Below are 24,367 nucleotides of genomic sequence, written 5' to 3' on the forward strand. Positions count from 1 at the left end.
TTCGGAAGGCTGCCTTGGGAATTTGGAACACATATGGGAGAGCCCTGTAGTTCTACCCTGGCGTCTGGCCCAGCAGGTGGGTGCTGAGGTGAGTCTGCCACAGTGGTGGACTTTGGTGAGGGTCCGTTGCTTTATGGCTGTCCAGTGAAAGGTGGCCCAGGACCATCCTGTATTTGATGTTCTAATGCCCTCTTGGCTTTACTGACATGTGACCGGTAAGATGCTGGCCTAGTAATGACTGCTGCCGGAAATCCTCCCCAATCACAAAGCTCCCTGGTCAAGCATCTCAAAGCGCAATGTGCACAGTCCACAATAGTGTTATACCATTGGATAAATTAATGACACCATCAACAGAACTACCTCGTACCCCAAGGGGATGATCGACGATGCTCACAAGACACCTCTCAAGCAAACCAGACACACACTACCCAGACAAGTGAGTGGATTCGGGGCTCCCACTTTCCGAGCCCCAATCCATGAATAATGAGCTCGTAGGACATGACTCTGCTCAGTGCTCAGCCCCAAGAAGAGATCACCGAAGATGGTGAAGAAAGCAGATGGTGCCTGGCCACCAAGTAGCCTCTGGGATCCTAAAGGTTTGTCGAGATAGCTACTCAGTTCCACATGGCAGCAGCACACCAACTAGTGAGACCCAATGAAGCTAAGTAACAAAACCCAACTCTGAAGGAGGGAAAGGTACGAGGGTTTAAATAAGGAACATCCAAAATTTTCAGAAGGCTGTGGACGCATGAATGGCAGTGAGGGGCCCATAATCCATGTGTGGATCCCCTCTGACCCCGTGAACATGAATAACCTTGATACCTATTGTAAAACTTCATCCTGACAGATGGAATTAGGTTTATAATGAGGTACCTGGTCATTAGATCTCCCTCAATCCATTTTGGATTCCAGTATTTCCTGCATTTTTCTCGACTTGTTTTCTGGTTTAACATTGTCGTTGGTATTTTTTCTCATATAGACAGTTGGTGCACGCCTCACCAATGGGAGTGTAGGAGAGGGAAGTTGGAAGGAAATGAGCTAAGAATGAATACAGGGGTAGCAGGAGGCTCTACAACTGTGCCGATGTATGTACAACTCTTCTTTTAATACGACTGAACTATGCTGGTGTATGATGTGAACTCTGCACCCCAATCACTACTGGGGGGCAGGTCTACCGTACTGGTGGCTAATGGGAGCCCGAGTGGTGAGTGGTCTTCCAAGGTCTTGCTTTTTCCACGGCCTCTTTCCCGGGGCTCGTTTGCTGACGGATGTGTCCTAAGAGGACGTCTGGCCGTGCTCACGTCCAGTGTTCTGGCTGGACTTCCCAGACAGACTTCCTGGTGCTTTGGGCAGTCCATCATACTTGGCATTTTTTGCCTGTCATGAACTACACCATAATTAAAATGCGTAGATTCTTCAGTCCTCCTTATTCAATCGTTCAACTTTCACATGCATCAGGTGACTGAAAAGACAAGCTTTTGCCAATACCTGAAAGTCTGCCCTCCCTCTGGGCGTGAGAAACACAACATGTAACTGGGTTATCAGTGGAGCCCTGGTGCCGCAGTGGTGTCCTTCCATACAGGGATACAGCCTCCAGCACCCCGGGAGCAGCTCTCGACTGGACTTTAAGGTCCGGAGGTGGTGACTCTGCAGCAGGTGGAGTTGAAAGGTTCTTCCCGAGTCCTGCTGCCAGGAAGGGTGTGGCATTTGCTGGGCACCGGAGGAAGAAGCTGCTCAGTAGTGTGCCTTGCCCACCTCGTGTGGACTGTCAACCAGAGGTGACCCATTTGTGTGAGAAAGCAGGGCGGGGAATGTGGAGGAAGCTTCCCTGCCCCCACACAATTGTACAACTAACGCTGCCTCTCCCCCGACTGCTCCCTGGGAGCTCTGCTCTGCTCTGTGGATTACTGGGTGTTGGCAGGGGGTGTGGGGTGTGCGCTGCAAGGCTGCACCTGACACACTTGGTAATAACCAGCGTGCGAGATGTCCTGTGTCCTGTCAGGAGGCAAAGGGGGAGGGGTGATGTCTGAGGGCAGTACTGAGTGCCCATTGCACCGGGGAGCTGCTGTGTGCTCTGTGATGCCCACATGGTCAGCCACAAAAATGGAAAATCAATTCTTTCAATTAAAAAAAGTGTGATGCCCCAAGTACCCGCCACCCCACAGGAGAAAGCCCAATGAGTTTATTTTCTTTTTCCCCCAAAGCAGATGCAACAAGGACATTACTTCATCACGGGGGCACAGGGTGGAGCCATGCCACCCCTGTCCCTGTCTTGATGCCCACCCTCTCCCACACAATCCCGGGTTGTGCACTTGATGGCGCGGCAGGGGTTCTGGGGCTGAGGCCTCTGGGACGGGGGCTCGGTTCGTGGTAGGGAGGGGAGGCTAGGAGACAAGGTCTTTTATTAGCAACCTAAGAGCAACCTATCCGGACACAGCTCAGGATGGAGCTCTCTACTCAGGCCGAGGCCGGCAGCTTCTGGACAAGAGGATGCTCTAGAAAAAGCTGGCATGAGGCTGGTGAACTGGGACTGGGCGGCAGACACGCCGCCTCCTGCGTCTCCCGGGAGCTCACGCATTCAAGGGACACGGACAGACCAGAGCGCTTGCTGCCTTTCTGCCCTGTCACAGGCAGCCGGATGTTCCCGGGAAAGAGTCTGTAAGGAGTTCGGGGAGCAGGAACGCCAAGGGCAGACTCTTGGGGCAGTGCCACTTCTCCATTAGCTTTGCCCTCCACAATCTCGGCGACAGACACGCTCTCCCGCCCTCCTGGTGATCGATGCCCAGCCCTCCTTGGAAAGGAGACAGCGCGTGTACTTGACCCCTGAAGGTGCTCAGGGCTGAGGCCACCGCGAGGGCTAGTCATCCACGGTGATGTTTCGGAAGAGGTACGCCATGGACTCCCCGTTGTGAATTCTCCGGATGGCTTCAGCCAGGATCAAGCTGATGTCCACAGTCTTGATCTTGGGGCACTGCAGCTTCTGCACCTCATGAGGGACGGTGTTGGTCACCACCACCTGGATGGACAGCAAGAGGGAAAGAAATGGGACTTCCCTGTGCCCGCCCTGCTTGCCCTCACGTCCGATGCCCAGACACCTTCCTGGAGCATCACCACCACAGTGAAAGGCCATCTGCGAGTGGCCCCCTGAAGACGGTGCTTACCCCTCTCTTAACCCCCCCACCCCCACCCCCACGGCCAGCCAGCCAGCGTCCTGCCTCTGGGGATTCAACCTGTGCTCCTTTCCAGAGCTCAATGACTTTGGGGGACAAAGAGAAGTGTGCGGGGCGAGGCCAGGGCTGCAGGGTGGAAGGGATGAAGTCAGCCCCTACTTCCCTGGCTCCAACAACGAGCAGGGCACAATGACAGGTACACCTTTCTGCCAACTGTGTCACCACTACAGTGAGCGCCTTCCGACCCCAGTGAGTCCTCATGAGCGTCTTCGGAGAAAAGTCTACCCAACAACCCCCTGGCGCCCTGAGTCGCGGAGGCCGGAACCATCTGAGCTCGCCGGGTATGAATGTAAGAGGCCAGGCAGGTCCCCTGGGAGCCACCGCGCAGACTGCGGCCGTGTCAGGGCAGCACGCCCTCTAGGAGTCGGCAAGGTCAGTGCGGCCATCACTGACGATGCCAGAACCTGGGCCCTGGTAGCAACAGTCTTGATAATAGACTGTCAACTGGTACAGGTGGATGGGCATTTGCTTTACTCACCTGAATGCGCGGTTCATCCGGCTCACCTCGTTCCTGGCAAACAGCGCCCCCCCTCCCCGTGCCTCCTGTTGTCACTCCTCTGCTTCTCACCCTGACCCCGGTCCTGGGTCAACGCCTGCGGAGGACTCCGCGTGCACGTGCCTCCCGGTGCCACTGCCCCCATGGACCTGAGACCTGTCGTCTATTGTTGAGCTGACAGCCAGGGCCCCAGGGTTCTACCAGTCTCTACCTGACCAGATCAGTAAGCCCGATCCTTTGAAAGACAACTCTGAGTTTGGGGGCCACGTTCCCCTCTAGCCCTACTCAGCACCTTCCAATGCAATGCCTTTCGGCAGCCCAGCGGGCAGAGCAGCAGCGGGCACCAGCTGGTCCTTCAGGTGTCGGGGTTGCAGAGACTGGTGCTCCAGTGGGCATGCTGGACAAACTGTCCCCCTGGTCCCAGCACTGTCACCACTTTCCTCTTCCAACAGCCGCACCGTCGGAGACTGCCCGCCAGCGGTTCAGGCCCCGACCCACACTGGCACTTTGGACTGCCCACACCACACTTTATGGCACAGACACAACACCGAACCGGCTTGACACCAGGAGTGCTCACAGGTCTCAGAACCTGAGACTGCAGTCCTCGGGGGTCCTGGTCGGCCACGCAACAATGACAGCTCCAGGCCCAGTTCCAGTCATTTGCCGGGGAGTCACCTGCCTGACACCACCGCCAGTGTCAGCACAACTGAACACACGCCAAGGAGCCCTGGTGGCACTGCTGGCACAGCGGTTGGCATTTCAAATCTCTGGGCAAAGAGGAAATTCTTGGCCTTGGAAGCCCTCTGGGGGGCTCTCAGAAGCCCCTGGACCCTCTGGGGGGCTCTCAGAAGCCCCTGGGGTGGGGGTTTCACAGATTAATTCTGCAGAGCTGTTAGCTGAAGGTCGGCAGCTCTACAGAGGAAGAGGGACAGCGTGGATCTGTCAAGGTGACAGCCCAGGGGCCAGTGCGACTCCTTCCTGGTGGCTACTGGTGAGGTCTCTGGCTGCTACCTGAAAGGTCAGCAGTCTGACCCCAGCCTTGGAAGGTTGTGGACCGGTGGCCTCTGCCCTGGGTTGGCATTTCTGGGCCAGGAGCCCCAGTGGCAGGACCATGCTCCTGTTACGGGCGGCGGCAGCTCTGACCTCGTCGATGGAGGACTCCTCAATCACCAGGGGCGCATCGGCCGACAGGATGCCGTGGGTGGCCATGACATAAATCTTGTACGCTCCCCTTTCTTTCAGGATCTCTGCGGCAGCTACAAAGCTCTCCACGTCATCGATGATGTCATCCTGGGGGGAGGAGAGCAGAGTGAGTGTGGGGGTGCCGTCTGCTGCCCTCCCTGCCAGCGCCACTCAGACCAGGCTTCCAACACCATCAAGGGCAGCATCCTGAGAGGAGAGGGAGAGCGAATGCGCCAACCAAGCTCGCCTCGGCCCAGAGCTCCCAGCGTGAAGGCATCCCCCCTGCCCCAGCCCTGCCCCTCGGGGCCCACCCACTGGAGCCTGGTGTGGCTGTCAGGAGGTTGTGGGCAACCTCCAGGGCTGGGGTGTGGGGGTGCAGGAGGGCCGGCCCTCTGGCCCAGCAGAGCCATTAAGGCCTGGCACAAACACCATTCCTGGAGGAAGGAGCCTGCAGCGGGCTGTACAGGCACGCCCGGCTTCCAGCAGCTGAGTCGGTGGGTTTTGCTGGAGCCCAGACCCCGGGCAAAGGTTACGGGGAGGAGTATTCTGTGGGAGCGACTACATGTTTTCCTCTGTCGGGTACTTTAATCCCTGTTGGGCTGGTGGACCATGTTGGGTTCCACGTAGGGCTGCTTACCGCAAGGTCAGCAGTTCGAATCCACGAGGTGTTCTACTCCTGCATAGAACTTAGTCTCGGAAACACCCAGGGGCAGTTCTACTCTGCCGAGCAGGGTCGCCATGAGCTGCAATCACCCATGGCAAGGAGTTTGGTCTCTAAAGTCCTGCCCCTCGTCCCACGGGAGCTGGGTGAGGAAGCGCAGAGGGAGGACTCCAGGGGCCCCAGCCTACCACGATGATGGCGATGCGTCCGCCCACGTCGCCCACCACGGTGATGGGCGGCTTCTCCTTGGCCATCATCACTGCAAAAGGGAGCAGAACAGGGACCCAAGTGACCACAGGGGCAACCACGCCTCGGGGCGCGAGGGAGGGAAGTCCACGTTCTGAGAAGCATGCAGACCCCACCGCCCGGGGTCCCTCTCAATGTGGCCGCATTGATGCCATGTCAACCTGTCAGCAGCCTCATCGTTACCAAGTTCAATTCATCTCCGTTCGTCCATCCCGGAGCTCCAACAAGAGTCCCATCTGAACTTGTACTCAAGATCCAGTGTGCACCCTACACACGAATGCCGGCTGGCCCGTGCACACCAGGCACGGTTTGAGGCCTGCAGTGCCCCCAGGAGCAGGGAGGGCCTGGGAAGACGAGGGGCACAGCAGGGGCACAGCGGCAGATGCAGCTCTGCATTGCCCTCACTGAGACCCCGGGGCCACCTGCCAGAGCTGGCTTTCTCCCCGACAACTTCCCCGCGAGCACCCGAAACCTTCATCCAGACACTCCTGTAAGCCCCAAAGCCACAGGGCTGCTTCCCTAGTAAGGAATGGCGATCACGCGACAGCAGGAGCCGAAAGATGGGGCAGGAGACCGGGAAGCACTCAGTCTCCCGTAGTGACAGCAGCAAGGAGGTGAGAATGGTGGCCTTGCTTGAACGCGGTCACCTCCCGGAATGGTACACGGAGAGGCGGCCGACCTGGCACGGCCCTAAGAAAGACGCCATCCTTCATGTTAGTGCAGCCAACGAGGGCCTGTCACGTGCCTGCTGAAGAAGGCTGATGGTGCCCGGCTATTACAAGACACAGCGTCTGGGCTCTCAAAGGTTTGAAGGTAAACAAGGGACCATCTAGCTGGGAAGCAACAAAGCCCGCATGGAAGAAGCACAGCAGCCTGTGCGATCACGAGGTGTGGACGGATCGGGCGTCAAGCACCAGAAGACCCAAATGGGAATGAGGGGGGGTCATGTGGAGACAGCTGGACGTCCCTCACAGAAGGATCACAAGGAAGGGCCCAGCCAGCCAGGGTGCAGGGTAGCCCGGGCAAAGCACACAACCTTCCTCTAGTTCATGTTCCTGCATGACCCCAGTTCTATCCTACAAATCTCTAGACCAGTGATGGGGCAGGGCCTGCACAGGCCTAGCATTGTCCCCAAAGGCTCTCTCATTAGAGGGGACAAGAGCGGCCTAGCCCGCCAGGTACCACCTCAGCCAACATCACCCACCCACGACACAGCACGTACTTCCTGTGGCACCCCTGCCACGCTCATCACGCGGAACCCCACACACACCAGCTAGGGCTCTGCTGCACACCTGCCCCCTAAGTCTCAAGGTCAGAACAGACAAGAGCCCCCTGGCCCACCCCTGCCTGAGAGAAGCAAAAACAGAAATCGAACTGCAGGGCTTCCTCTGGCTGGGTGGTGGTGGTCGGGGGCGGGGGGGTGTGGTACCTGGGACCTGGAGTGTGCTTTCTTTCACTCAAGGACAAGGATGGGTCCAATTAAGGTGGGAAGGTGGGACGAGATGAGGACATGAGGAATGGAAATGCAGAGACAGGCAGTTTTCCCGGGGGCCTCGTGCAGACCCCTTGCAGCATTATGACAATGCTGGTTTCCAAGTCTGAGCACTAAGATCAAACAAAGTCTAAAATAATAATAATAAAGAAAATAAAAACATGGAAAAGAAAGTGTATTTTTCTGCACCCCACACGCCTGGGTCCAAAAGCCTGTGGGAAATGATCCAGAGGGGAGGCCTGTGCTGTCGGCCAAGAAAGAAGCCCCACAGAACGCGAGCATCGTTTGGGTGGAAAGACTCTGCCCACGTCACGTCTTTGTAGATAAAGAACAACAAGCCTGCACCTCATTCCAAAGAGCTTAGCGTGTGTTTCCCAACGTGGGAGAAGCCACCTCATGGGGAGGGGCCACTGCAACAATCTGGTGTCCCACTTGCAGGTGCCCCACTTGCACCTGATGACGGGCCAGAGGATAGCACCGGCTCTGGACCACCAGCAGGGGGCGGGGTCAGTTTGGTCAGTGTTTCCTACACGGGGTGGTGGGCCAAGACAGCAAAGAGTCCTCCGGCTTAGCTCAATCTACGAGAAGGAAAGTGCTCAGCTGTAGACTCTAGAGTTTGAGGGAAGGGTGTGATGAGATTGTGTCCTCCTCTCAACCTTTCTCAAATCCTGAAATTAAAATGCCCAGAATCTCAGATTCTACGGCCCAACAGCCTCATTGCAGACCCTGGCTCGCTGGACGCCCTTGGAGCCCGGAGCCCCCACCCTGCCCACAACGCTCACTCACAGGGTAGCTCCAGGCCTGGGTGCACCGTGGCGTTCCTGACCATCGGTGGGGAGTGCCGCCCATCGTCCATGTCCAGCTCTGTGCACTGGGCTTCCCCATGGATGACGGCCAGCCCCAGGCGCAGCCTCTCTGCATACGACTGGGCCCTAGGAGCAAGACGGAGGACATGGCGACCTTGCTGGGGACAGGCTGTCAGCTCTAACAGCAGAGAAGGAAGCTGCACAGCCTTTCAGGGACCCAGAGGGCTCTCCAGTCGGCCTTGAGAGGCTCACAAGGAGGGGCCTGGGCTAGTCGCTGGCCCTACAGCTGTCCCTCGCCATCACCAGAACAAGGAGGCTGGTCACAAACTAGGAGAAGTTCTTGCCATGGTCTGACCTGGTTGCAGGAACCACCCAGAGGGGCAAAGGCATGGAGAGCAGAGTCCACTTAGGGCCCTGGGATGGGGGAGGGAGAGGGCCCCAGGCTGGGATGGGGGCTCCAGCACGGGCTCAGAGCCAACTGCTGGACTCACAAGATGTAACCACTGCCGCACCCCACCTGTGCAAAGGCCCTGCCGGCAGATGTTTGCTTTATGAGTTTAGCACCTTAAGAAACAACCGCCTGAAGGTGCTGGGCACCCACTGTTCCCCTCATCTCGAGAGCTTTGGGGAAGAAGCTCACTCTCCCACAGGAAACCAGCGAGTGGCTCAGGGTTGGAGCCAGCGTGGACAGGGGCCAGGGCCTCGCAGCGGGACCTTGCTTCCAGACAACCCCCCTCCCCCAGCAGCCTGTGGCGGGCCCTGCGCGCACTTACCTTTTCGCAGCATCAGGGGACTTCGCTACAATGACTGCATTTCTGTAATTTGGAATCTAGATTTGGTGGGAAAATAGGAAAATACCATGAAAAAGTTTCACGCGTCAGCAATAACATCTGGGGGCTGGGAATACAGGTGTGGGACCCCCCCCTTGTTGCCATGACTGAAACCAGCAAACCTAATCTTCCACATGCTCAATAAACGCCAGTGCAACGTGCCCTGCTACGCCCAGAAGCTGCGGGAAACATGGCTTTGAACCTCAGCTTCAGGAAACCTAAGTTGTAAACTATTACTTAAAAGTGAATCTACTTTTCATGCCTTCGAATAAAAACAAGACCAGCCCCGGGCCCTCAGACATTTGGCTAAAGGGAAGGAGGGTGGGGGGTCTCGTGGGGGCCCTCAATGGTGGAGGCAGACTGCTAGGGGACGGTGGGGCAGGCCGGGGGGTGGGGGGCTCACTTCTTCCTGGATATACTGGAGCAGGAAAGGGGAGGCGCGGAGGTTGTCCACAGGAAAGCTGAAAAATCCTTGTATTTCCTTTTGATGAAGGTCCATCGTGATGATGTGGGTCAAACCTGGAAGTATCATTAGAACAAAGTCGCCAAGCTCAGCCTGGCCCACGGGAGGCTAGCGACCCAGGCAGAGGGGACGCCGGGCTGTGCCGCCAGGCGGCAGAGGGTAAGCACAGGGACGCTCCTTTTACGCCCCGCAGGGCTGGACCGGAGGACTGGCTGGCAAGCCAAATAGAACCTCTAGCTAGCTGCGGGGAAAGTGCGCCCCTCCTGGAAATTGAGAAAACATTGTTTCCGAACACGGAATGAATAAATAAATGCCCAAGCCATCACGGATGGGCAGCAGGGCCTTGAGGATTGGAATCGGGAAGAAACTCCTCCAAGGCGGGGTGGAGGGAGAGGGAGAAACCAGGCCTGCACCTCAAACAGGTGCTAGCGTAGCGAGCTCAACCTGGGGGTCTTTACCCCTCTGGGGGCCGAACAGCCCTTGCACAGGGGTCGCCTGATTCATAACAGTAGCAAAATGACAGTGATGACGTAGCGACCAAAACAATGTTCTGGCCAGGCGTCCCCACCACACGAGAAACCCTAAGAAGGCGGAGGACTGCTGTTAGAGGACCTGCCACAGTGTGTGTGCGGGAAGAGACAAGGAGACAAAGTGCTCTTGTAGGGACATCACAGCGACCTGCAGGGCAGGACAGAGCTGTCTTTATGGGAGTAGAAAGCCACACCTTTCTCCCGGGGAGAAGGCTGGTCAAATTGCTGTCCGTGAGGTCCACAGCCCTGATGCAAAAGCCCAGTTGCTGTGAGTTGGAACCGACTGGGTGGCAGTAAGTTTTTGTTTTAGTTTATAGGAAAACATTCACTAAGTCAAACAGAAAACTCATTGCCAACGAGTCTATTCCAACTCATAGCAGCCCCATAGGGCAGGGTAGAGCTGCCCCTAGGGGTTTCTGGGAAGGAAACTCCTTATGGGAAAAGAAAGCCTGTCTTTCTCCCACAGAGCAGCTGGGAGTTTCAAATCGCCGACCTCGTGGTTAGCAGCCCAACTTGAAGGTACTACCTGGCACGAGGGCTCCCAGTCACCCAACAAAAAGGTTCACGTGTAAACACACTGCGAAGGCCCCAAATGCGGGGGCAAGGCTTACAGAACAAAGAGCCAGCATCATCACATGGCCTTTGTTGAGTGAACGGAATTCAAAGGTTTCCTTCTGATGGGTCCCAAAGATACATTTGTTTTAAATAAACACCAGATAAGCATGAACAGCAACGCACTGACTGCTAGGCCAGAAAGTACACGGCCTTGCCAGCTGGGCGCAAGGCAGAATGAAAGCAGAAGGGCGAGCGGCAGTGTGGAGGCGACCAGGAGAACACACGGCAGTGAACGTCAAGTAGAAAAGTGCAGGCCCAATAGTATGGCTGGAGCCCGACGACCCGATTCGATCCGACGCTCAACAGACCCCACCAGAAGGCCCAGACCAACAGCCAAAGTTCTGATAAGATGAAATGGAAAATGAGAGGGCCATGAGAGCATCTGCGCTCACGAGCAGAAAACAGTGGTCACTGTCTTCCAACCATAAGACAGAGAAGACAAGAACAAGGCCTCGGACCGCGCCCTCACCGCTACCAGACGCATCTGCAGCCCAGCCAGTTGGTTGAGGCTCCCCGCCATCCCGCGCTCCCCGCCATCCCGCCCCCCCCCCCCCGCCCCGGGCAGGCCTGCCCACACTCACCGGCCTTGGCCAGCATGGAGGCCAGCAGCTTGCACACGATGGAGCCCCGCTTGCGCATCTTGCTCTGCTTGCTGTAAGGGAAGTACGGGATGACCCCGATGATGCTCCTGGCGCAGGCCGTCTTCAGGGCGTAGGCCATGATCAGCAGCTCCATCACCGCCGTGTTCACGTCTCTGAAAGAGTCTCCATCTGAGCAACCCGGGAAAACTCCCTAGGGGCCCTGGTGGCGCGGGGCTGTTAACCACAAGGTCAGCGGTTCAAACTCACGAGCTGGGCTGGGGAGAGTAACGAGGCGCCAGCTCCTGCAGAGGTTTCGAGTTGCAGAAAACTCGGGGGGGAAGTTCTACTCTGCCCTGTAGGGTCACTCGACTGAAGGGATCCCACACGGGTTAGTCCGTGTGTCGTGCTGTGAGGAGGGTCTGTGTGGCCGAGTGCTGGAAGCTCTGTCATGGTGTTTGAGATGTCAGCAGGATCACTCAAGGGGAACAGGTAGCAGAGCTTCCTGACCGAGAAGAGACCATGGAGAACGGCTTGGCTCCCCACTCCAGAGGAAGGTGCCGCAGAAGACATTAAGCATCTCACACTCAGCAACTTCACCCTGGAAGCCCCTGCCTCCTGCCCTGACACTCTGCCTGGATCTTGAGACAGTGATATGGTCACTGGGTGGTGCATAATGCAGGTGCCGCCATAGGGAACGGGGGCACCGTTGGCTGAGAGGCGGTCAGTGTGACCTGATCTGCAGAAGGATGTCTTCCATGACAGCCAGGGGGAGGGGAAGCCCACCTGGCCTGCTGAGCAGCCACCCCTGGAGAAAGGGGCAATGGACGCCCAGGGGCAGTAGTTAACGAGCTTCAATATGAACCTCCAGGCCAGTGGGGCAGACCCACCAGCCCCTCTGCACGAGGAAGGCAAGGCTGGCTGCGTCCGCCCAAGTTTACAGCCTGGGAAACCCTGCCGGTGGCTCTGATGTCCTACAGGGTCACAGCGCTGGCTCGCTTCTGCTTCTCTGTTCATCACGAAGTCCCTCCCCACGGTTTTCTTTCTGCCCTCTCCTCCTCCCGATAACCTTGGCATCTCCGGCCCCAGCTGAGCAGAGCCTCCCACCCCGCACAGCATTGGTCAGCAGGAGACAAAGGGGCTCTGTCCCTCTGGTGGGACCGTCTGCTGACAGGCAGTTAGCTACTTTGTGTAGCAGGGGTAAAGGGAGGGTGGCTGGCAGCCTTGGCCTTGTTTATCTGTCCCAAAGAATGTTCCCACTACATCCTGGCTCCCTCTCGTCCCTATCTCAGCAGGACAATCTTAATGGCTTTCCCAGCTGACTGCTTTTCTGCCCTACCCACTCCAGCCCTGGCTCGACCCAGGTCATCACACCCTTACTAGTTCAAAGCAGCCCAGCCTCACTATGGAGCATTTGGGAGACACAAAAACGGAAGTTTTTGTTTGTTTTTTGGGGGGGGTGCGCTAACAGTTCATGTGCTTAGTCGGCTGCCACCAAAAGCTTCGAGTCTGCCCAGAGGCACCTTGAAGAAAAGCTTGGCGACCCCACCAGGGAATCAGCGGCTGGAAGCGCTCTCCTGCGACACAGGCCATGAGCTAGACCCAGTCGACAGGCTGCACAGAGGCACGACCTGCCCACCCAGGCCCGTGAAGGCAGGCGATCCAGGGCCACAGCTGGACTTGCCCTGCCCCAACACCAGCAGAGACGCTCCTGTAGCAATTCAACGGTCAAGTCCACTGAAGCTGATTTTAGATCAGCACCAGCGCAGGTGCATAGAAACGCCGACCTTGTCCTTCAACGACTGCTCTTGCTTGGTATGGACCCTGCTCCGGTCCATGGCTCCGGTGTCTGGAACCTCCTGGACACCCACTTATGGGACCGTTCGCCACGGCGGTCAGCCAGTTCTAAAGCAGCGCCATCGCCAGGACCAGAGTCGGGAAGGGACACGAGCCCCGGGACAGGGACAGCCACAGGGCTCGTGGTGGCTCTGGGGAGGGTGGCTGCACAGCCGGCAGTGTTGTCACAGCAGTGTGTTGACAGAATGGGTTACTGTGCTATGTCCTTCCCACCCCTGCCCTCCAAAGCAGGTCACTACGGCAAGCCCTGGATCGGAAATCAGCCGCAGCCGCACGCAGCCACCCCGCCTTATGAACACGAGGAGCCTGCCCAGGTCCCGCTGATCCAGAAAAGGCAGCGTGGACACCCGCAGTTGGCTCCTGTCTCTGCCACCATCCACGCCATGCTGACCGCCTCGGGTCCTGGCCCCTCAATACACATCACAGAAGAAAGGGACCGAGGCCAAGCCCAGAGTGCAGCTCCGCTGCCCAGCGGCTGGCCGCGCTCCCACAGCTCTCCGAGACCACGTTCCCGTGCTCGCTTCTCGGTCGGGACACGAGAGTCGTGAGCCTCCTTCCAGACTCGAGCCCCAGGTTTCCGGCAGGGCCGTGCGAGGGTGGTCTGGGAGGGGCTGAGGCTGCTGCTCTCTCTTCCCATCAGTAAACACGTCACCTCGGTGGTCCCACCGAGGCTCTCTGCTGTGCGCCTGCCTTCCCACAAGCACGTCCTGCGTGAGCACAAGCTGGAAGCCCCTGCCTCGCGGAGCCCCTCCCAGACCACCACCTTACCCTAGAGCAGTCGGCCTCGCACCTGTGCTGCTCCCGGGCGGCCTCATGGTGAGCAGACTGTCTCAAGGGCCAGGGGGCAAAGCAAGGGCTGCCTTTCTGTGGCGAGGCAGTTTGGGTACGGGCCAGCACAGCGTGGATGGGGCAACAGCACAGAGGCCCGGGCGCAGGGTGATGACGGGCTGCTGAGTGTTGAACCCTTAAGTATCTGGGGCACCGGGTTGGCAGCTTGTGCTAACTGGGTTGCTCCACATACCCAACCTCCCTGCCAATTAGTTTCCAACGATGAGGTGGCTCTTCTCGCAGTCACGTGGCAGGCCGGCTTACATCCAGCACCCGTGAAAACAAGGGAGCACCGTCAGCAGTGGCCCGAGCGTGCACAGCGCCTGGGCAAGGGCCCAGCCCTGGCGCGCCCTGTGGGCAATGATGTGGACTACCTGGGCACGCTGCTTCTTTCCTCGAGGCTTACTGTGCACCTGGAGGGAAAGGCTCAGCCATTAGAAATGATTCTCCTCTTGCCCAGAGTCCAGGACAAAAGGGGAGGAATCTGCTGTGTGTGCAGCAGCCCCCCTGCATCAGACCAGTGCGCCCCACCTCCCAGGGCGTTCTATCACCCACTTCAAGACACTAGGGTCTAGATTTCTCTGACACGGATGCCCTGGGAGGTGATGGGCAAGGGGAGAGCTCTCCAGACAAGCCTCTTGCTGAGGGGAGCAGACAGGCCAGAAATGCGCTGCTGTGCCACCCAGGGTAGAGGACCGGAGGCAGGCCTGGGCAGTCACGCGGTGCACACCGCAGCAGCACCAAACGCCTCAGAGGAGCCAGGAGGCACCGTCGGCTGAGCGACGAAGGAAGAGTGCCTGCTTGCCCGGACAAGCTGACAGCCCTTCCTGGTCGGGGAACAAGGAACAGTGGGGTGACCGGCAGGAGCCAGAAGCCTGTGAATACATGCAGAGCAGCTCTCTTCACCTGGAAATAAACCACCATTGAAAGAAAAACACCAACGGAGAGCAAATGTTTTGAGGATGATGAGGGCAATGAATGTGCGAATGTGCTTTACACAACTGATGTCTGTATGGACTGTGATGAGTTGTATGCGCCCCCAATAAAACGATTTTTAAAAAAATTAGATGGAATTAAAAAAAAAAGAAAATACACCAAATGGCTGTGAATGGAAAGACAATGAATTCCCAACGACAATTTCTAGGAGAAAAAAGGTTGAAAAAGCAGGACTAGGAGCCCTGTTGGTGGAGAGGTTAAGCGACGGGCTGCTGACTGACAGATCAGCAGTTCGAAACCACCACAGAGTACAAGGCTGTTACCATGAAGAGTGACAGGCTTGTGCCTCGAGCAGACACCTCATACCGGGTGCTGTGGCAGTGGGAAACCTTTGATGCTCCCAGTGCAATGGCCTCGCACCCCAGGGGTGACTGACAAAGCTTTACCTTTGGTTTCTATGGGTTTTGTTTTCCTGCCTTTTGTTTGTCTGGATGGGTTAGTCCCCGTCCAATCACATGGCCCTGCTCGAGACTCGCCTTCACCAACAGATCACTGAAGACACCCGTGCTACAGAAAAGGGTGGTGAAGAACGCAGGTGGGTCTTAGAGGCTTGTCTTCTCAAGCAAGCAGCCATGAAGGGAGGAGTCAACTAGTTCACACGGAATGACTTTAACAAAATCCAAAGACGATGCAGGGAAACGTACCAGAGCTTAAATGGTGAACGCCCAATTTGTAGAAGGCTGTGGAGGGCAGAGGGAGCCCCAAGCCCATCTGCAGAGTGTCTGGTCAGATGAAGCTGCTGGCCGATCCCCTCCAGCCACAGGCCAGGATCTCAGAGATCACTGTAAACTGGATCAGGCTGGACAGAGTCTGATCCTTGGGTCACTTGACCTCCCTCTTGACCCAATCTAAATTTGTTATGTGCTCCAGTAATACTTGCTAGTTCCATGACGAAAATTTCCCCCTGGTTTTTAAAATGATGGCGGGTCTTTTCTTTCCTCCTCATTACTTGTATTTTTATCTTTACATTATTATTTTATCCTTACCGCTTTATTTTGGTTTGGTTTTTATTGTTTCTGTGGGGTTTCCCAGTTTGGGAAGCACAGGAGTGGATGCCCAGAGACAGAAACAAGATGATGCAAGGGTTTATGGGGGATTGAGAGGGGAGGGGGGAGACAGGGAGAAGGGTGAGGGGGCTGGGGAGCAGACAGTGAATGAAGAGGAGGGAGCCCCAGAACCGAATGAGATTATACAACTCACTTTAAAAGCGATTTAACCATGGAAGTATATGGTGTGTAAATACGATTATCAAGAAAACCACAGGAAAAAAGAGAAAGAAACCAAGCCTGACGGATGGCTGAAAGGAAAGAGAGGTTGTGCGGGGCACTGAGTGTATGTCGGAGGCGGCGGAATAACTTGGAAAGGAAAAATAGTGCGGTCCGGCAGGAAGAGTGTAATCAATGACACGGAATTAAACAAGCAGAAGTTGTGGAATCGGAGAATGTTCTGTTGTATAAATTTTTGCCACCATTAGGGGAAAAAATTATTACATGAATAACAATGAGTACAAGGAAGAAGACAAATTTCTAGAATCGAATATGATGACGGTTGTACAACTCTCCTCGATATGATTTACTGAATTGTATGACATGTGGATAAAGTGTCAACAAAATGGTTTAAAAATAAACCACGACAGGCTCAGAGACCCTCTGGGGCAGGTTGCTGGGCGCGGCCGGGCTTACCTGGGAATGGTCTGTATGATGAACACGTCCTGGCCGCGCACAGACTCCTTCACTTCCACCCGCGTCTCTGAAACACAGCAAGCCCCAGGTTGAAGGGCAGCACTGGACGGAGCCGTCACCAGTCTCCCTCGGCGGGCCCACCAGAGCAGGTACAGCCCATTCTGCTTCATGGTGACCCTCTAGGGCAGGGCACAACTGCCCCTGCTGTCCAAGGCTGCCACCCTTCCCGGCAGCCGGCGGCCTCCTCTCCCCCCACTGGGAAGCCGGTGTTCTTCAGCAGCTGCATCGCTGTCACCACCACTGAGGTCACGCTGACTCCGAGTGACCCTAGAGCGGGTTTCCCAGGCTACACACCTCTAGGGAGCACAGACGCCGCTTTCTCCCAGGGAGGGGCTGGTGGGCCTGACCGCTGGCACTGTGGTTGGCTGTCCAGTGCCACCACCAATAGTGCCGCTGGGAGGAAAATGTGCCACCAGTCGATGGCAAAAGACCAACGAGTCCTCGTAAAATCTCAAGGTCCCAAAGAGCGACACAGAAACGCCGCCTGGAGGAAAAGCCCGCAGCAAACAAGGAGGCTGTTCGCACAAGAAGCCGGACCCTGCGGCGGAGGCCAGGGCCCAGGGGACAGAGGGCAGCAGGGAGACTTGGGCAAACTCTCCAGGCCCTCGGGGCAGAGGCAGAGCTGCCAGGAGGGACGCACAGGATGTGCGGAGCTGGAGGGGCCTTGCCACCAGCCTCACTGTGGAGAGGAAGGGACCGTGCCACATGGACTGGGCAGAAGGGCAACCCGAGCACCTGGAAACTGCTGGACAGCAGAGCAAAAGAGGGTCCTGAGGGAGGGAGAGGTCAGTGGGCCAACTGAGGACAGAGGTATAATCAAGAACCTGGGCTTCAAGCCAAGTGTGACAGGGAAGCCATGGAGGGAGGAGGGCATGAGCTAGTTTTAGCACTGGCTGCTGGAGGGGCCCCTGGGGCCGAGCTCCAAGCACCAGGAGACTCCACTGCAGGCTTCCTCGGCATCCAGGCTGGACTGAGCGGTGGGAAGCCAGCAGGGCAGGCTGCTCTCCAGGTCAGAGGGACAGGACGAGGTGATGATGGACAGTGAGATGGTTCGGGGCAGGGCCAGGATGCCCAAGGCCCACAGGGTGGCTGGGCCCTGCAGGGCCTCCAGCAGTGGTCGGTCAAAGTCCTTTGATCACTTGAGTTTACAAAGGTCCAAGTAGAAGCACAGAGGGTGGGCTGGAGCAGGCTGAGGTGGAGGTGAGAGGCCAGCCCGGAAAGGAGGCCAAGAGCCCCAGGGAGAGGGAAGGAGGACTCCGGCAGTCAAGGAGGGCCCCTGCTCGGGGGCTTTAGTATCTGAGTATGAGACCGATCCCTGAATCAGGGCGCTCCCCTACCTGCCTCCACTTTCAGGTTTTTAAGTATCAACAGCTCATGACTTGCACCCCCTGAAAAGCAAAATAAACCCGCAGCCTCACTGCCATCGAGTCAGTACTGACTCCCACAGCACTGCCTGTGAGACTGTAAGGCACAACATCTCCCTCTCAAGAGGTCGTCTCTAAGGGCCCCAAGCACGCCTACAGACCAGTCCCTCCCCAGTCAGGATGGCGCTACTTCTTGGTAGCTCCACCCTCCAAAGACTTTAGAAGGAAAAGGGGCAGAGACGCATGGGCTCTGGCTTTCAACACTGCAAAACTTAATTTTAAAGGATCTGACACCAGCTGCTGCTCACATCCAAGTGGGTTTTGTTCCCCTTCGCACTGCCATGGGGTAGATTCTGACCCACAATGACACTGTCAGACAGGGCGGACTAACTGCCCTGTGAGTTTCTACAGAAGTAGAAAGCCTTGACTTTCTCCCGTGGGGCGGCTGGTGGCTTTGAACTGCTGACCTTGTGGTTGGCAGCCCAACGCATAATCACCATGGCACCAGGGCTCCTTCCGGGTCCCACTGGACTCTAACCTTGGCGTTCCAGGAGCTCTGGCCGCCCAGCAGGGGTCTGTCTTCAGGAATGTAACGAAGTGGTGCCATGGCCCTCCAACTTCACCAGAGGGGAAGAACTGAGCCAGGGAGGCCAGAGGGAGGAGCTGCAATAAGCCAGGGCTACCTGGTGCCCGCATGTGCCTGGTGCCACCTGACACCCACAGAGGCAGACAAAACCCGGAGAAGAAATGACATCTCCACACCGTTCGCATTCCTCTCCGACGTGCCCGTGTTGTCGGCATCATCTTGGGAAGGGGGAGGATGAGGACGAAGATGTCCTGCTGCGGGGTGGGGACAGGATGATCCCTCGCACCCCGACCTTGAAAAGCAGGCCGGCTCAGCATGTCCTTGGAGAAGATCAGAGGACGAGACGGGCAGGCTAACAGTAAGTAAACCAGGTGTCCTCCCAATGAAGCAGGTGGCAGGAAGGTCCACACCGAGCGGGTGCAAAGGCGACTGACTCACAGATGGGAGAAAATTCTCAGAGATGTATATCATGGATTCAACTGCATCCTCCCAGAGTTGAGCTTAAGTGTTGTACATCCTGACCTGATGCCCAGAGGGAGAAAGGACTGGCAACCAGCTTCTACACAGGTCACAGCCTGGGAAGCCCCGTCCCTGGGCGCTGCGGTCACGTGGGGTGGGGGGAACCAAATGGAATCCACCAACGACCAAATCTCACAGAGACCCTACAGCACTGAACCGAAGAAAACTGGCCCTGTGATTCTTGACAAGGGCACAAAGCCTCTTCTTTCTCCCTCGGGGCGGCTTGGTGGGTTCAAACCGCTGGCCTGGCGGGCAGCAGCCTAACTCGAACACTAAAGGGTGCTTACAGAAGCACTGTAACTTACCTCCATTGGTCTCCTGGTACACAACCGACTTTCCCAATTCTGCACAAAGACGCCTGTGGGCAGAAAGGTTTACAAATGTTAAAGGGCCAACAAGCACTGTCTCCCTGCAGAGCGTCCCCAACCCAGGCCGAGCGTCAGGGCCACCGCCTCTGGAATACAATGACTGTCTTGGAAAAGCATCCCAGGACCAAGAGTTGGCCGCTGGTGTGAACGCCAACCCAGGAAAACACCTCAGTGCCAGTGCCTCCAGATTAACCAAGTGTCTGAGGTGGCGACCCAGCGTGCACCTGTAAAGAGCCAGGTGGGACCATCAGGAAAACATACACCTCAGCAAGGTCTGCATCCTCGGAATGAACACCTTTGGGGGGGGGTGGGGGTGGAGGGTAATTGTGTTGTTTAAAAAAAACACAAAAAAAGAGGACCTGATGCAAGGGGCTTAAGTGGAGAGCAAATGCTTTGAGAATGATTGGGGCGGGGAATGTGCGGATGTGCTTTATACAATTGATGTATGTATATGTATGGATGGTGATAAGAGTTGTATGGGTCCCTAATAAAATGTAAAAAAAGAAAAGAGGAGAAAAAAATGATTAGGGCAGGGACTGTACAGATGTGCTTTATACAATTGATGTATGTATATGTATGAACTGTGATAAGAATTGTATGAGCCCCTAATAAATTGTTAAAATTAAAAAAAAAACACACAAAAAACTTTGTTAGCACAATGTCGAGTCCGTGAGAAACTTGCTTAAAACAATCCAAGTGGGGGTTGCTGGAACAGATGAAACAAGGTGAGCAAAGAGTCACTAAAAGTGGAAACTGGGGGTCTTTTCCTGTTCATCCTAACAGTATCACTCACTCACACACAAGCACCCATGGGACTTGTGAACAGGGCTGGCTGGGAAGGCTCTGTTTTGTTTTTGTTATTTGAAGATCCCTGCTGACGTTTAGGCGGTGAGGAATCCTGGAATGCTTTCGCCTGGGTGGGGGTGGAAGGTCACCTGGCTTCCAATCTGTCTTCAAGTCTTGCTTCACACCCAAACCCTGTTCTCATCAAATCTTACCGAGTACTTCCATGCAGAACAGAGAAGGGGAGTGTTTACAAACACACCGTTCTCTACAATCACACCACACCTTCCTGGAACAAAGCAGGGAAGAGCCTCTTCAGGAGAGCATAAGACTCTCCCCAGATGCCCCCTGGCCCCCTGCTTTCAGGTCCTTGGGGCAAGTCAGCGTGGGCAAGGCTGCCTGGGCCTGGTTCCTTGGCCTCACAGAGAGGACACCGAAAGGGGAGGTTCAAATAGTAATGAGGGAGTAGACTGCAGAGCTGCTGAAAAGGGGCTTTGTGGGGTTGCTGCTTTCTTTTTTTGGCTTTTTATCTCAAAACTCCAACTAAAAAGATCTAAGAAAATACAAGCTGAAGAGGCCTCCTCCTTCGAAAGACTATCACTATCTCCAATCTTAAAAATCAGAAAGATCAGCTCTGGAAAATCCTCAGAGTGTGTAGATAAAACTTTGAATGTGAAAAAACAAGGTTTTCAGGTTTACCAGGAGACTCCCTCAACATCAGACCTCTTACTGCCAAGACAGGGCACAACCAGCCTGGGAGGTTTTGAGGTGGCCACCTTTTACGGAGTAGGAGGCCTCACTGTTCTCCCAATTAGTACTCTGGGGTGCCCCAAAAGCTGACTCGCAGAAAGAGGCCATTTAGTAAACCGGTATTATTCAGAGGTCCACGCTGTGCCCCTGCTCGGCCAGATGCCTGACTTACAATAAATAAGTTCCCTCACTTATCAGGCCCACCGCCCTCTTTTCAGAAAGGCCCCCCCAAAAAAACTCAGCTGTCCCCATGGCAACGAAAACCCTTTGTGCTACAGCCCACGATCCAGGATAAAGTATAGGTATCTACCTTGGCAGCTCCCTGGACTACAGCGCCCCACCCCCCCAGACACACACACACACACACACACACACACACACACACACACGGGGAAACCCAGCTTCCACACTAGCTCGTTGGCATCCCCCTCTGTGACTCTCGGGTGCATCCCCATTTTCTAACTCCAGTTCAGGCACTGTCGCGGAGCTGGTAAGTGGCCAGGCTGGGAGGGCATCTGTCGGACTCACAGGCTGCCCCAGCCTCCTTGGGTTACAAAACCAAGCACCACACCCACAGGCAAGGACTGGGCTCCCAATAACCTATTGTGCTCACTTGCCATCAGGAATTGACCCAGTCCACCCACACCCTGGGTGGGCGTGCACGTGCTGGGTCTGACTGCCAACCCTTTGTTCCGGGTGCATCCTCTCTCCTCTGGCATGTCAGCGCCTGGGTCACCCAGGAGCTCCTCCCAGGGCTCACCCAGAGCCAAAGCTGACTTACAAAACTGGGTTAAACCCACTGTCTTCCTATTGGTTCCGACCCACATGACCCTACAGGGCACAGGACAACACCCCCATAGGGCTTCCAGGTCTATCATCTGGACAGCGGCCTCTTTATTTCCCCAGGTTTAGGGGGAATGAGCCCACACCACTGACCTCCATACGCCCTGTGGTTAGGGCTAACCTTTGTATCACCAACCCTGCGAATTAGCCTCCCTACAGGCGGACCTGTCCCCACCCAAGTGTCACTGTAACAAGCTCCCCAGGGAACTCTTGTCTGGGAGGGGCCAGGCCTTGGGGGTCTGTTAGCCAGGCCAGGGATGCATTCCAGGGGGAAATGTAAGAGAACGAACCCATCCAAAACCCAGCGTCTCCCAGCCCCCGTCCTCCGGCTTCCAACGTGGCCTGGGGTTCTTCTACCTGGAAGGCCCTCCGTGTTACCACATCCCGTTCCTTCCTCAATTCGTGGGAATAGGGAGTCAAGGCGGGTAGTGGGGCGCCAAGCCTGCAGCGCCCCTCCCCCATGCCACTCTATGGGGGGGGGGGCTTGAAGCACCCGGTTCTCCTCGCTGCCCTAGGAAGGGGGCGTGGGCAAGACGAAGGAAAGAGGCGCAGCGAGGTGTGTGGGGTGCTTAAGTCGGCCCCCCCGTTTCCCAGTGCCGAATTTGGGGGACGAGGGTGGCTTCTGCCACCTCCAAAGCCTTGCCCCGCTCCGGAACGGCATGGTTCTGCCACCCGGATCCCAGCGCCGCGGGGCTGGACGGAGCCCCGGGCCGGGAATGGGGTGCGGGAGGGGTGCGGGAGGGGGGCACCCACCCACCCGTCCGCCCGCCGCCCCGCTCACTCGGTGATGCGCTTGGCCAGCTCGGTGCAGGCGGCCGTGGAGTTGGCCGAGAAGACTCGGTAGCCGGTGCGGGCGGCGTTCATGGCCGGCCAGGCGGCGGGGCGGGCCCGCGGGCCGCGGACGGTCGAAGACGCGGAGAGCGGCGGCAGCAACAGCAGCTTCCTGGGCATCGCCGGCCCGCGAGGGGCAGCGCTGGGTGCGCGAGGCCCGGAGCCGGTGAGGAGACGCGGGGGTGCTCGCCGCGGGACGGCCGTCTGCGCGCCCCGAGCCCCCACGCCGAGAGCCACGGCGCGCACGGGCTGCAGGCACGCGCGGGACCCGGCCTGCAGACGCCCGCCGCGGAGGGAGCGAGCGGCGAGCCGACATCCACCCCGCCCTCGGGGCAGTCGAGCGGGCCGGCTAGAGCGCCCGCGGGCCGCCATGGTGACTGAGGGCACGACGCCGGCGCTCGACAGCCCGTCCGTGTGGGCAGCGGGCCGCGGCTCCACTCCGCCGCCGGATCGCGCGCGTCCCCGGGACCTCCTCTGTCCGCACGGCCTGGGGCAGCGCACGGCGACCTGGGCGAGGGCCCGACCATCTCCAACCGGCCTGCCAAGATCCAACATGTCTGCGGCCGGGCGGACCGGCCGATCTAGCCGGGCATCTCTATGGTGGCCCGGTGCGCGCGGCCCCGAGGCGCATGCGTCCGGCTGAGAGTTTATTTGAAAAGAGGTGGGCGGGGCTATTTCCAACTAGTGCCAACCAGACTCCCTGCCGTCCAAACTCTGTGCCATCCAGACTCCCTGCCTTCCAAACTCTGTGCCACCCAGTCTGTTTGGACTCTGCGCGACCCGGCAGAGCAGGTGTAGATCTGCCCTTGTGGGTTTTCCCAGACTGTTACTCTCAAAAAGAGTTGGCTTGTGGTTTTGAACTGCTGATCTTCAGGTTAGCAGCCCCTCCTAAGCCTTATATTACAGGCTCTCTCCAAAGAGGCCTCAACCTGGTATTTGTGTGTAAGGCAAAACTCCCAGATCTTGTCAGAGCAATCCTGCCTGCCTTTGCTCCCATAATCTCTCCTCTCATCACCCCCACCACCACCAATCCCTCAAGACTCCTAGCATTGCATTGGCTTCAGGAAGCTCTGTGTTTTGTGGGGATACACACACACACACACACACACACACAAGTCATCCGCCTCTGCCTCTTCTGTGGGTGGTTGCTTGTATCTTTATTGACCTTTGTGAGTGCCAAATGGAAGCAAGGATTGCACATTACCGGTTCATGGCCGTCTAGTTGACTAGATCACGTGATGGCCTTGTGTGTGACAGTCTCTGCTGTCATAAACCATCTGTATGATCCTTGGCATGTTTGGACTTCCAGCACTGTGGAGAACAGTGATGGGTTGGGATCTATGGGATGTTCACCAGCTGTTTTTCCGAAGGACCTGGTCTGCCTTCATCTAGAAACCGCGGAAAGCTACTACCCAGGGGTAATTCTGCTGGCATTTAAAATATCAGTGGCGTAGTCTTTCCGCATCCCAGCAACCCTTGAGCCACCAGAATACAGCTAACCGACAGACAGTGGCATCTTCAGACTACAGTAGGCTAGGAAGAAAGGTCTGGCCATCTACTGCTGAAAATCAGCCAGCGGAAACCCTACCATCCCAACAGAGCATTGTCAGATTCACATCGGGTCATGGGGATGGTGAAGACCAGACAGCGCTTGTCTGTGTGGGGGCTTGTCATGAGCAGAGCTCTCCACTGGGCCGGCTTGATGAGTGCCCGTTGAATAAGGCTAAGGAAGAATGTAAAGAGCAGGAAGCTTCTGAGTTGTCAACTGCTC

General features: G+C 56.8%; 1 protein-coding gene across 1 annotated transcript; it reads right to left on the reverse strand.

The window, feature by feature from the left end:
- Positions 1-2,148: 2,148 nt before the first annotated feature.
- Positions 2,149-23,209, reverse strand: PRPSAP1 (phosphoribosyl pyrophosphate synthetase associated protein 1). The gene is made up of 10 exons (XM_075562249.1): positions 22,547-23,209; positions 19,327-19,379; positions 16,493-16,559; positions 11,133-11,305; positions 9,347-9,462; positions 8,887-8,942; positions 8,094-8,239; positions 5,758-5,828; positions 4,870-5,016; positions 2,149-3,016 (listed from the first exon to the last, which is right to left on the reverse strand). Exons 1-10 carry the CDS (start codon positions 23,149-23,151, stop codon positions 2,858-2,860), a joined length of 1,593 nt encoding a protein of 530 aa, XP_075418364.1. The 5' UTR covers positions 23,152-23,209; the 3' UTR covers positions 2,149-2,857.
- Between the last annotated feature and the right edge of the window lie 1,158 nt (positions 23,210-24,367).

This window comes from Tenrec ecaudatus, chromosome 10 (genome assembly GCF_050624435.1).
Source record: "Tenrec ecaudatus isolate mTenEca1 chromosome 10, mTenEca1.hap1, whole genome shotgun sequence".
NCBI lineage: Eukaryota > Metazoa > Chordata > Mammalia > Afrosoricida > Tenrecidae > Tenrec > Tenrec ecaudatus.